Genomic DNA, 14,972 nt, shown 5'->3' with positions numbered 1-14,972 from the left:
TATCTTCACTGGCTTTCCATAGATTTGCATGAAACATGCATATGGCAGAAATATTTGTCATACTAGTTACATGTAAAGAAGTTGTATTTACAGTTAGTGATAATGTAACAGGGTTTCTCCCAACAAGAATTACTGAGAAAACGCCTGTAGGGTTCAGGTCTCAATATATATTTATTCGGACACAGGGATTGGAATTGACAATATATCTCTAAAGATAGCCCTGAAATATGATAAAACAACGATATAATACTAACTTAACAATCAAAGCCTGTGCTAAACGATATTTAATCCTACTGATTCCCATCAGGATACGTTTATCATTTAAGGGAGATAACTCTAAAGATACATCATTTTGCAAAATAGTATTTCTCCCGTGAATATTCATAAAAAGTAATTAATGAAATAAAACAATAATATTGTCATATCCATCTATGGGAAGAAGCTTCCCTCAGTAAATTTACAGCTCAGACAATATTATCAGGATTTAAGGATTGTCTCTATAATTCAATAAAGTGCCATGTATGTACAATGTAAAATCACTTTCATAAATTAAACTAAATATCGAATGGCTCATTTTGAACAAAGTCATCAAATACTTTTGATAAACATTAAATCTATGTAAACTTATTTATATCACCTTACAATATAGTAATATATATATATATATATATATATATATATATATATATATAAATTGATGATCAGATGGAGTTCAATCACATAACATTTATTTCTCTACAGGCTGTTTCGTAAGGGGATGGTTTCCCCTCACTCGTCGGGAGAAAAATGACATCTAACGAAAAACATCCGCATGGCTGAGAATATGTTACACAGAAACATACTGGATAGTTGCTAAGCATGATTACACACAGGATTGAGTAAATAGAAATTTATGGGAATTTATTCTATTCCCATAAATTTCTATTTACTCAATCCTGTGTGTAATCATGCTTAGCAACTATCCAGTATGTTTCTGTGTAACATATTCTCAGCCATGCGGATGTTTTTCGTTAGATGTTAATTTTCTCCCGACGAGTGAGGGGAAACCATCCCCTTACGAAACAGCCTGTAGAGAAATAAATGGTATGTGATTGGACTCCATCTGATCATCAATTTATGTAGCTCCGTGAGGCCACGTCGAGCACTCTAGAAGATTATATCGGAGATTTATCCCACTATATATATATATATATATATATATATATATATATATATAAAAGCACAAAAACCTAACAACACCCTGCTTTCTTAAAGTGTCGGATCTGAGAAGATACAAGGCCAGTAAAGAAATTTATAAAAGCACTGAAAAGGCCACGACACTGTTGGTATTCTCTAAACCATAGTCAGTAAACACGCTTTACAACGTAACCACCACCATTTTTATCATTCAGTACAATAGTGTATCACTCTTCTCATCAATGTAGTTTATCGATACTTGTTTTTGTGTGTTATTTGTTTATGTAATTTATGTCTCTTGATAAAGACGCGGGTTGCGTCGAAAATTTGAGTTTTAAATAACCAACAGTGTCATGGCCTTTTCAGTGCTTTTATATATATATATATATATATATATATATATATATATATATATATATATGTAAAGTCAACAAATAAAAAAGGTTTGAGCATTGGATTTTATTTTTTGACTTTATTCTATCCCGATACCAAGAAAAAAGAATTTATTGAATATATATATATATATATATATATATATATATATGAAGTAGTATCATAAAATAGCCCTGTAGAATAAAAATTCATATAGCGTCATAACAATGTTTTTCACATAGGAATGGCAATTTCAAAGAACATTGTATATCATTGGTTGTCCCGTCATTATATATCTCAACGCAATGTTCGTAACGTTTACAGCATTGAGCTGGCTCACCGGCTCTCCATACCACGTAGAGGGGTCTGCCGTCAGAAAGACGCCAGTTGTCTTCGACAGCCTCGTCACTTCCATCAACAAGAAACGCACTTCCTGTGAAATCCGAATAAAAATATTGATCAAGTTTTACTGTCGAATTATATTAGAAACGTAATGAAAATCAATAAAGTCAAGCCAGTTTAGTATGTTGCAATATAAACTGCCTTCACCGATTTATTATTTACATGAACTAATGTGTAACGTATTCCACTGCAATGTTCCATTCAGCTTTCAATACTAATCCAAGGAAGACAATAGGCAATAAGAGTTGATATATAGGTATGCTTAAACTTTATTTGGGCATGTTTGGAATTTATTGATTATGATCTATATGATATGTTATGCGATTATAAGATTCGTAGGTACGTATACGATAATTGCACCACATACCAGGTTGGGTTTCGTCTTGAATAAACTGTAAGATTGCATCATGTTTGAGACCTGATTCAATTTGAACAATGGAACCCTTCTCTTTGGAACATTCAACTTCTGCCTCCAGTTTTGTCTTCTTGTCGTAATTGGCCCTGAAGCAGATACATCTATCACTCAGAACATTGGATTCATGATACCCAACATCTGAACATTTGGGGGAAGCTGAAAAAAAAATATTATGTCATTCTCTAAGTATTTATCTTTCTCCCAATAACTCAACATCACACTTTACTTTTTCTCGACGAAACCAGTGGATTCAACAAAGAAAATACATTAAATAAGTTCTTACACAGAGTATAGAATGCGGAGCTATGAAGTTTGATTTTTTTTCTCTTTTATAAAAAACAATTGATTGTAATACTTATTAATATTGTGTGCCCTTCAGTTTGGGTGGTTGCATGATATCTGATAATCGGCCTTTACGCAATATAATAAGGCAGCGATAAGGATTTTTACAAAGAAATAATAAACATACGATAAACATAACGTATATGCAATGCAGGTTAGGGAAAAATAAATCTTCCACGCTCAATACGCAATTTCCGAGTTGCCCAATAGTTCTTTCCCTTTCTGGAACTCTTATGCCCAGTGAGACGCAAAACATACGATCGTCCACACGCGGTTGGTACAAATGCTTATCTCTGCCTTCTAATATTGCGTAAAGGCCGATTATCAAACATCATGCAACCACCCAAACTGCAGGGCACACAATATTAGTAAGTTTATTAGTATGAAAGGTGAAGATAACGAACAGTGATCAATCTCATAACTCCTACAAGCAATACAAAATAGATAGTTGGGCAAACACGGACCTCTGGACACACCAAAGGTGGGATCAGGTGTCTAGGAGGAGTAAGCATCCTAACTTGGTGCCAGTCGCGGTCTTTGAAACTAAGAGGAATATTTTCTGCAATACATGTATATCATAACACAGGGGGTTTATAAAGGATTTTGGTAGTTGTTTGTAGAGGTTTTAATTAATTGGAACCTCAAAATGCAGGTTAAATATTTGAATAAATGAGAAATGTATTTACAAGCGTACATTCATTTCCATTGCTGTAGTGGAAAATTAAAGTAAACTTACGTTTTGTAAAAGCTTGAATGTTCAAAGGTAAATCGGATTTTGAAGTAGCAAGAAGAGATATCGCTTTTGATAGCAGAACGCATTGTCTGGAATCCGAATTTAACAACACCGACAAACAATTTGTATTTGTAGAGCAGTTAACGCAACATTTGACTACAGAATCCGAATGTATTGCCTCCAATGTGAATGAAGTCAACTCTGAGTAATAACCATTAATTACTCTTTGCAAAGTGTGATGCTGGAAAGAATCCCCGTCTGTTCCACACACAAAATAAAACACTACAAATAAAAACAACCCATTTTTTCAACGCATGTATTAATAAATCATCTAATTTAACATGTATATATCAGTCGTTATCACAAATATCTACTGGTTTTCTGTGAAATTATGAATTAATCTCTTCTATTCTAAATAAAAAAAAAGATAAAATAAAACTTAACGTCATATACATGCGAATATTATTCTCTACATATTCTATTTCTAATGAATCTCTTGGATTGATATGACAAATTCGGTACCCAACTTTGACCCGTCTTTAAAATACTCACTGATGCAAAGAGGTAAACTCCAACCCATGTTTGTTTGAATAGAATCTTTTTATGCTCAATATGTTTTTGAGACAATATTTTTTAAATCTTTTTCAGTTGTATGTCTTCAGTTGTTGAAACTTGTAAATGTAACTACAATTACCGTGACAGTTCTTGAAACAAATGCTTCTCTATTGAGCCCTCGTGCATGAATAACTTTTAATACCTTTATGATCAATATAATCGTTTTGCATCGCTCATCAATACCAATCATTGCAATAGATAGTTATGGATTTAAGGAGGATTAACACGTCAAAGAAATTTGGTATCGATGGAAATTATATGTACTCTAATATTTTGAAATTGTAAACTTTTAAATCTACCTCAATTAGTTTACAAAAAATGTAGTTTTAATAGAAAGTAATCTGGAAAAATATCACCACCTCAATTAGACTCGAACCCGCAACCCCCAGCTAGGCAATTAATTATGAAAGGAATATACAAGAGTTGCTGATATTTATATTTTCATTCATGCATGCTTCAAAAAGAAATCAGTCATATAACGATTGTTATTTCTTCTTAACAAATCTTCATTAATTGTGTCTTTGGAAAGACACTAGAAGGGGTGAAGTAAAAACACTATGTGTCTTATAGGTTTTGTAGGCCGCCTTATATGTCTATTGCTGAGTTTTAATGTTAGACAAACTAATGGCTACTGTTGAGGGAAATAAGTATTGACATTTACAATCATAATTTTAATAACATAATATGAAATAAGGAGACATGGTCGTCAATTTGTTTTAGATATATAGCATACATTTTACTAGCATTACTTAAATGGTAAAATCTCATCGGAAATCACCATACGTTCCCAACAGTAATATGAGCCATTAAATGTGATACACATACACACATACACCGTCAACCATCATTAATGTGTCGTCGACTTATTATTCATTACATATCCTTATACGCATATTTGTACATACCATGAAGAACTATACGCATTGCCTTGGCTTTAATCCAATCTTTTCTCCAAGTACCCTTTCCAAAGACCAAGTTTTTCAAAATCATCTCTCTGTTCTGAAAACATTTGATACCCCATTTGATGAAAAGAATGAATGTGAATAACGTTACCTATCCTGGATTCCATAACTACACAAAACACCTACAGAGCTATATTGCTGGACCCAGTAAATGTTCTACCAAGCCCATATCTTTACTCCCTACGAAAATCTTAACTGCTCTGAAGGAGAAATTTCAAATTTATTGTGCTTCCACGAATACAAAAACTGTTGTAGATGTGGATCACATAAAATCCAAAGAACCTTGTAGTAAATATGAAATCACTAAACTATTCCCAAATCAACAGTATCACCACGTAACAATTCTCAACACTTCACGTGACCATTCCTCGCGATGAATTAAAACCCACGGTTTTTTTTATTGTATAGACATGTGTTTTGTCAATAAAAGTGGAACAAGCAGATATTCATCTTTTGTGTCCAGTTTTCCAAAAAAAATTTTTTTTAAACACGACTCTGATTCTACGAAATGAAATTGATATAAAAAAGATGCCGAAGTTCAACATTTACAATCTTTACGTATTCGTCGGTGATCAGGTCTTCCAACAGTCTGATGGAAATCCCATAGGCACAAATTGTGCTCCCTCGCTGCCCTGAATTTGTAAAGTTATGAAGCAGAGTTCATTGAAAAAATAAATTTTTGTTGCCTTTAACTCGATATTTAGATATATCGACGGTATTTTATCCATGAGCAATACTTATTTTCATTCATATGTCGAGTTGATATATCCTAATGAACTGAAAATAAGAGATATCAGTCTTCTATATATCTGCTTCATATTCAAATATTCAATTGAACATTATGACACCTGGGTCGAGGCCTCTGCTGGTGGACTGTTAGTCCCCGAGGGTCTCTACAGCCCAATAGCTAAGTACTTCAAAACTAGCTTGAAAATACGGATGTATATTTAATTGCTCTGATAAAATTTAGAAATTCATTTCAAAATTAAGGATTATCTCCCTCATGCATAGCTCTTATCCTTAGACGAATTTGACTCCACTTTCTTGGCACTCTGTTTTCCCCTAAAATAGCTCTTAGGGCCTACAACTTTACCGTTATTTCGGATTTCAAAAATTTCGGTTGGGCATCACTGAAGAGACATTATTTGTCGAAATGCGCATCTGGTGCATCCTAATTGGTACCGTATAAGTTTTACATATATGTCAACGATAAATTGCCATTACAACTCCATGTCAAACGAGATGACTTCGATTTCTCTATCGTCAACTTCCAATATTCATGCAGCAATATCCCATCATCACCTGCATATGGTGTTTGTGTCTCTCTACTGATTTCATACGCAAAAGCATGTTCTAAAAATAATTAATCTCTAAATCAAGGCATACTATGACAAATACGTTATTGTTACAGGGTTTTCAACAGCCTCCCTTAAAGTCAGCAATTCGCAAATTCTGAGGTTGTTATAGTAATCTAATTTCCAAATACAAGTTATCATGGGGTTTGACGTGTTTCATACTAATTGTAAGGCCGTTCTTTACTTAATGATTTTAACTACGGATTACTTTGTTTATCTGATCATGATATTGGACTCATGGCGGGTGTGACCAATCAACAAAGGATCCTTATCCCTCTTAGCAACCTGATCCTATCTCTGATTTCTCCAGGAGTCTGTGGTTTTCCCTCTCATTATTTTGTTGGTTTGGTGGGGCTTTTTTTGTAGATTTTGAGATTGTTCTGTTGTTATCTTAGTTTTTCATTGATCAATAAGCGTTCGTTTTCTTTAATTGTTCACTTTTTAATAGCATGAATGCTGAATATTTTAGCGTATATCATAGGCAATACATAAACGTGTGTTACGTCTTGGTCATTGACAGATTTTTATATTTACAAATACTTTATGCGTATTCTAATTCTTTATTTATCACGGCACATTTATCGGTTATTGTTTAACAGTCTGGGACAGCGCTCTTTTTCACATTTAAACTGCAATTTAAAACTCCAGAAGCGAGAACTAGAAATATTTTATGCGACCTTAAATGCATTCCTCATTATAACTGTTTGTGACGCGTGATTGGATGAATATATTTTAACAGATACTTCTTGACAAGTAAATGATATCTATATGCAATTACACGATTCCCAGTTATCTCATTTATCTATTTATCACTCATTTCAAAGTTATAATTTACGATCTCATTGATTGACCTGTATTTAAAATAAAGGTGAAGAAAACGAACAGTGATCAATCTCATAACTCCTATAAACAATACGAAATAGATAGTTGAGCAAACACGGACTCCTCGATACACCAGAGGTGAGATAAGGTGCCTAGGAGGAGTAAGCATCCCCTAAAACTACGGTTTGTTTTTTTTTATTTATTTCTGTACTTTGGTGTAAAACTTTGTAAGGAACTTCAATTGTATATACGCAGTTTACCACCAATATATCAAGTGAAGCAAAATAACAATCGTTTTTTGTAAATAGGAGACTTGTTTCTAGTATTAGTAGTATTTTCATTTTGTGCAATTCATCTTAAGTTTCTCATTACTTGCTCAATATATTTGTACTTTTAATTAATTTTCTTTCATTGTATGTTTATATGTGTTTGTATGTGGTGTTTTTGACAATAAGTCTCGAGGACGTTTAGTGTACTGTACTAATCAAGCCACCACCTTTAGATATAGTAGTATTATGCTAAGTTAATGCAATTTGAACCAAGGTTGGTTTTTTTACATTGATAAAACATGTGGTGCTATTTTATTGGAGGGGGTTCTTATGGGGGTTTTTTTCTTAGCAAGAATAATGAACAGTGATACATCTCATGAATACTATAAAGAATGCACAACTGATAATAGGGCAATTATTATTATTATTATTATTATTAATGCACAACTGATAATAGGGCAAACATGAACCCCTGGATGGGATCAAGTACATAGGAATAAACATCCTGTTGAGTTACCCATCATACCCTTAGTGAGTCCCAGATCTTGATTAGATAAACTGAGTAATAATATACCTATTGAATTATGCCTCTCATATTTTTATTGAAATTCATTAACTTTCAATCATTCTATCTTTACTATAAATTACAAATACACCTTGAATTATGACAATAGGTTGGGACTATTGACACCTACGGATGATTTCAATTTTAATCTATCGAGTTTTATCGTAGAGGAACTCTCTTGCCTTTTGATTTGCCAGATATTTTTTTATTTAACACTTAAAAATATTTTAGAAAAATGAAAAAGGGAAGATAACGTACAGTTACATGTAACAATCTTCTAAATCCTATAAAGGAAAACACTGAAACCGGGTCATACCAGAAGTAGGTTCAGTTTTGTATAAGATCAGTTAAATCAGATTCAGAAACGGATCAAAGATTCCATCTTTGTCAGGTGGGATATTATCTATGTTTTCTGATCGTTCTTGCTGAAGAGAAAAGAGATACATCAGAGATCGCCCTGTTAAAACAACTAATGCAATTTTATGTTTTATGAAAATTGTTACATAAATGTTCTTGAAGACACAATTAAAGAAACTTCAAATTTAGATACCTAAAATATTTCTCTGGGTGAAAAGGGAAATTAACGAAAACCTTTCCCTCTCTCAGCATATCTTTATTGGAAAGAAAACTTTGTAAACTACGCCTGAATCATATCTGATATAAATTAAAGGAATACAGAGTGCATACCAGATTATCATTTTTTAATGATATTTATTGAAACTTAGTCAGGAAAAAGTGAAATATAGCATATTAAATTTTATTTGGATATATCTAATTGATAATATGAATGAAAATAATTATTGATAATAGATAAAACATTGTTGATATATCTACATGTCGAAGTTAGATATTCCGAGTTGCAATATTCATTTCTTCTTATGCAGAAGAGTTTGAATAAATTATCCCTTATAAGAATATAAAACAGGTCAGATAATAAAGGAGCACAATATGTGCTTATGGGAATTCTAACCGACTTTCGGAAGACCTGATCATAAAAACCTATGACGATATTGTCGATGAGGAACTCCAGCATCTTTTTTATATCAACTTCAGAGTACGTAAGCATAGGATCAGAGTGGTGTTTAACAAAGGAATTCGTTGAATGACTAATCACTGGAAATTAATATTTGATTTTTTCATTTTCATTGAAGAACCATTTTGTCAAAACATCTAATATTTAATTTGTTGTGAGGAATTATCGTGTAAAGTGTTGAAAAGTCATATGTTTTGATGTTGATTTGACAACAGTTTTGTGATATCAAATTAACTAAAAGATCTTTATTATAAGTTCTCTAGAATATTTTATCATTCACATTTGATTTACACCACTTATGGTGTATGTAGTAGAACAATACACTAGAAGTTTCTCAACAACTGTTGATATTTTCGTGGGAGCCAGTCTGCAAACAGAATTATTATGTTTATGGAGATGAAAAGGTGAAAATAACGAACATTAATGAATCTCATAACTCCTATAAGGAATAAACGAGTTGGGCAAACACGAACCACTGGATATACCATATGTGAGATAATTTGCCTAGGAGGAGTAAGTATCCCCTGTCAACAGGTTATACCTGTCGTGAGTGTTACATCTTCATCAGGTAAACGTAGTAATTCGTAATCAGTGTGAAAAGAATTCCATTAAAATTCGTATGAAACACGTCAGACAGCATTTGACTCAATTAAAGGTTGTATTGGCAAACTAGATCTTTATCACAACCATAGAATTTGCAAAAATACTGACTTTCATCGAGACTGTTGACACCCCTATAACATCAACTTGTTTGAAAGTAGCCTGCCTTGATTTCAAAACTGATCATACACAGAACAAACCTTTGCGTATCAAATTAGTTGAGAGATATAAACACCATATAAAGGTGCTAATGGAATAATGCTTTATAGATATGGGAAGTTGACGATAGAGAAACTTAAGTCATCCCGTTTGGCATCAAGTTGAATTATTAGTTTGCCGTTAACAAAATAAAATGTAAATACGAAGTAGATGTGGAAGACTGTACTGTCTTTTATGTCGAGTTCATTGGGACATATCGAATCAACTTATGAATGAAAATGACCATTGCTGATAGATAAAACGTCGTCGATATATATAATCTCGAGTTGAAGGCCAGTGCAGATTTCTTCTTCTCGTGTAGAATCTTTTGAATAAATTCTGCTTCATAAAAATATAAAAACAGGCCAGCTAACAAAGGAGCACAATTCGTGCCCATGGGAATTCCAACATACTGTTGGTAGACCTAATCACTAAAGACTACGAAGACATTGTCAATGAGTAACTTCAGTATATTTTAATGTCAACTTTATTTGTACGAAAAATCAGAGTGGTGTTTAGCAAAGTAATATTTTGATTGACTGATTACTAGATATGAATATTTCCTTTTTCGATTATAGTTGACAAAGCAACTTTCTATGATGTCTAAAAGTCTATTCTTTGATTTATTATGAGAAATGGTCGTGTAAAGTAAATGCCCTAACATAGAAATGTTCTGACAAATTCTTCATTCTTAGTCTTTGTTGTTGGTCTAATCCGATTAAGCAGTCAACTAAAAGTAATTCTATGCCTATGATATATTACCTTTCTTAATTGAGATGAATATTTGAATCATTATCTCAATGGATGAATGCAAGATGATAAAAGGAAGATGGATTTATTTTTCCAGGTACGATAGGATTAGCCTCTGATTCTAATCCATGATTGAAATATAACATTTTATCACAACGTTTGTACAGCACCTCAAAATAGGTATATCAAAGAGTAAACTTTATAACGGGGTGGATATCGAGGGAAGATAACGAGCAATAATCAATCTCTTAAATCCTATCAAGAATACAAAGCTTAGAGTAGGGCTAACACAGAATCCTGGACACACCAGACCAGGGATATTGGAAATTGTTCACATATCACAGTATTTAAAACATTTTCCGGGTTAAATGAAACGGATTTAATGTCATTTGCATTAAATGGAACGATTTATCTGTACCAATAAACTGCGCGCCCCTTCGTGAGCAAGATCATCACTGAAATGTGGCTTGCGAATGACCATGGAGCACACAATTATTTCAGACCTAAGAAAACAACTTCTCAATGTTATCCGTGTTTTGCATGTGTTCTTCAAAGTTAAGTCAATATGTAACGTTATTTGTATCAAACGATTGGTTACTGACAAAGGGTGTCGGAAAATGAAACCGTCTCTGTGCCTTTAATTGCCTCTTGGCCAGGCTACTATATCTGATAAATAATATGTCATTACGCTATTGAATTCAAACGCAGTATTTTCATGACTGCCGAAAATTCAATTTTTCTTCTCTATCAAACAGAATCTTGAAGTTGGTAATTAGTCCGTAATCAAACAAGAAAGTAAATAAGTCAAAACTTACGGCATGATAATTTAATGAAGCTACATACTGGATTTTATAGTGCAACATTTCATATTGTTTATCGGCAATAAACCCTCATTATATTTAATCACTTTATCTGTGTTTGAAGTAGACAAAGACATATATTAAAACCCATATCATAATTACAGACTTAAGGCATTTGAGAAAATGAATCAGAAACTATATCGTCCTTCACCCGTTTACTTTGTCCATCTTGACTTAAAGTTTCGTATTTTATTTTCTAAAATACAGTTATTCATCTTAACCAAAGTGTAGCAATGATTCGGAACATTCGATTTTCACTCATGACCTAAATTTTCTTCACGATGTACCATTTATGAGATAATGGTTTGATATATATTTTAAATGACTTCTTTTAAAATTATCTTCCCCTGGTTCATATGATTTTTCTATGATGATACAATTTTCATGCATCGTGTAATTCAATATCAAATGGTTTATCAAGCTTTTAGTTTTAATTATTGTTTATGGTTTTGCATTGGGTACTTTATGACAAATGAAATTATTTCACTTGTTCTATACATGTATTTTAGTTAATTCATCAATATTGCGTAATGAAAGAGTTTTGTAACGGGTTAGAAGGAAGAAACCTTGATAAAACCCCCGAACTCTCCAACTTTGCCAACCCCTTTCAATTTTGATGATTACGACAAAGCAATGACTACAACTTAATGTAATGAAGAAGTCGAAAAAACTATTATATCGCTAACACCCCTACAAGTTTCGGACTTAGATTACAAAATACGCAATAGAAAATTGTCCGTCTAAAACTGCCAGACACTTCAGTGAAATGTCAGGGAGGAATGTGAATAAGAGTATCATTATAGGTATAAAGAAAATTTATCTAAGTAGTTCAAGCAAGTCAAAGGACCAAAATTTACCACAATCCCCGTCCTTTAAAACCCGGAGCCTATGTCGAACTTGTCAAAATGTATCTTCAAAAATTAGGGATGGTTAGGGGTATTATCAAATCTTAGATTCTAATGGATGGAACCAAGGCAACTATATATTACAAAGACAAAAAACGCCGTTGAAAGAAAAAGGGGGCAGCTGATATCATTATCGCTGTTAAAGCGTAAGGGATTATCAAAACCTAAGGAAACCAATGGTATAAAACACATCCCAAATGATTTTTCAAGACATCAAAACTACAAATGTACTTATAATATAAACAAATACAATGTTATGGTAATTCCATCCTTCTAGAATTATAGGTTCAATTTTATATTTGATTGTTGATTCTTTAGATAATGTATCTTAGTAACAAATAAAAATGATAAAATAAGTTTGTTGCGGTACCGGTATTAATAAAGAAAAATTATCAATTAGCACAATATATCTGTTTTCAACGTCAGACAATTGCAATTTTCCTTAAACAGCATTATCAAAATTTCATAAAAAAACTCGTGGTAATGATATGATAGTATTCATGACAATATCATGAAACTTTTTCTTTAAAAAATGTACAAAATGTTTGTGAAAAATAAAGGAAATCTATCGCATTATGGACTTGATAAATGATTTAATTAAAACAATTATTGCCCTTGCATTCAATATTTTGAGACAAATAATTGATTATTCATATATGACTTAGACTTTTGAAGTACTTTATTCTTAACAAGATTTTTTACAATAACTATTCAAAAAGACTCCAACAAAATTGTTGTTCCTGTCATGCCTATATCTTATTAAATCATTGACTTTGCAAACTCTTATGACGTCACAGAAGGGTGGAAACACCTTCAGCAATTCAATATACATGACCAACTGAACTTACTTGAACGACAGTTAATTAATTGAACAGAAACAGTTAACTTCCCGTTAACTCTTAAATTTATATAGCATTAACTAGATGTTTTAAAACTGTCATTTAAACTTACCTCATCTTCATGCAATTGGGCCCTGATCATTAACGGGTATCAAACAGGTGTCAATCTCGCGTCGTGTGGGGGAGAAGACAATGCACGGAACAGGTAAGTTGATTTATAATTACGCTAAGTTAAAATACCCAACTCTATCATTTAACATGCACTGCTATATAATATCACTTCATTGAATAAGTATTCAATTGAATAGCGAAAGGTGAAGATAACGAACAGTGATCAATTTTATAACAAGTATAAGGAATACAAAATAGAGAGTTGGGCAAAAACGGGTCCTTGGACATACCGGAGATGGGATCAGGTGCCTAAGAGGAGTAATCATTCCCTCTGGATCTGTGACAACCGAGGTGAGACTTATTTCCTGGTAAGATAAACGGAGTAAACCGTAGTCAAAATCAGTGTAACAAGATAATCATCAATTGATCACTATTCACACTGACCAATAATCACGTGTCAACGAATTATCATTATTCATTAGGTAAATTTACACCTTTTTATGAAACACACAGATTCTCAACATCATGTACACAAACACCTGAGTTATTTCCACCAATCGTTTCTACACTGTTTCGCGGCACGTGCAGCACAAGTGCACAAAGTAAGAGAAGGATCATTTGGACTTTGAAAATGTACAAATCCCTATCACATGATGGTATAAATTGAAAGTAATTTACATTTGGTGAATAGCATGAATTATAGCAGAAACTCAAAGAAATGGTGTCCATGAAATTACCAACAAAAAAAAAGAAGAAGAAAAAGCAAATTTGATTTAATGCAATTTAACGGGGACCGTTACATAAAAAGATATGTCATTGTAAATTAGTAGCAAATAGTCATTTTATTTTAGCCTTTACTTACATGTAGTATGTTTACTATGGTCATATAAAACCTCAATATCAATATAATCATATAAAAAAGGGGTCTCGTGGCTTAAGGAAGGGGAACAAATTGCAGTGGTGGAGTATTTAGGGACTTACCCGGGCCTTGCTCCACACGGTAATTCAAAAGAAAAAACTGAATACATGCGTACACCTGCTACCGTAATGCAAGAAATGTCTGACCTCTTGACCAGTAAACGACCCATGGACGTATACAACAAACTGACATCAAAATATGACGAATGACAGGGACCGACTGGTAAAAAACAAATATATGACAAAAATAGGAATGACAAAAAGAAAGCGCGAATGACTGACGACGGACAATTTGTACGTAGGGGGAATTTTGCCGACCACATATCCGAAATTGATAAGTTGGTCGCAAACGGCAATAGCATTGTTCGTTCAATTATTAGGGATCAGGGGAAGGCACCGTGCCTAATCCTGTATAATGATGACCAATTGACGGACCTTAAAAAATTATGTTGCGCTGGACAAACTCCTCTCGGGATTGACAAGACCTTTAACCTCTGTGACATGCATGTGACAGCGACCTGCTACAAACAGACAAGTGTAGTCATGGAAAGCACTGGGGAACCACCCATTTTCCTTGGTCCCCTCTACATCCATGACAACAGCGACTTCGACACATATAGTAATTTTTTTCATCACCTCAAAACCCAACTTTCCGACACTGACACATCTAGACTTGTATTTGGTTCCGACGAAGAAAAGGCGTTAGTCAACGCAATCACGACAGCATTTC

The 14,972-nt window shown here is 33.1% G+C and overlaps 1 protein-coding gene across 1 annotated transcript; it reads right to left on the bottom strand.

Annotated features, from left to right (window-relative positions):
• Window positions 1-1,757: 1,757 nt before the first annotated feature.
• On the bottom strand, window positions 1,758-5,045 carry LOC125656471 (conglutinin-like). Its single transcript, XM_048887071.2, has 3 exons — window positions 4,961-5,045; window positions 2,318-2,521; window positions 1,758-1,981 (listed from the first exon to the last, which is right to left on the bottom strand). The coding sequence occupies exons 1-3, from the start codon at window positions 5,043-5,045 to the stop codon at window positions 1,758-1,760; spliced, it is 513 nt and encodes a 170-aa protein (XP_048743028.2).
• Between the last annotated feature and the right edge of the window lie 9,927 nt (window positions 5,046-14,972).

Source organism: Ostrea edulis, chromosome 7, assembly GCF_947568905.1.
Source record: "Ostrea edulis chromosome 7, xbOstEdul1.1, whole genome shotgun sequence".
NCBI lineage: Eukaryota > Metazoa > Mollusca > Bivalvia > Ostreida > Ostreidae > Ostrea > Ostrea edulis.
The sequence above is the reverse complement of the archived record's forward strand: the minus strand, read 5'-3'. Positions and strand labels throughout refer to the sequence as shown.

Excerpts from the sequence above, each read along its gene's own strand:
- LOC125656471 (XM_048887071.2), bottom strand. The coding sequence starts at position 5,045 with ATGATTTTGAAAAACTTGGTCTTTGGAAAGGGTACTTGGAGAAAAGAT. Across the intron at positions 2,522-4,960 it reads AATGCGTATAGTTCTTCATG|CTTCCCCCAAATGTTCAGAT; the intron begins GTATGTACAAAT and ends TTTTTTTTTCAG. Across the intron at positions 1,982-2,317 it reads TCAAGACGAAACCCAACCTG|GAAGTGCGTTTCTTGTTGAT; the intron begins GTATGTGGTGCA and ends CGGATTTCACAG.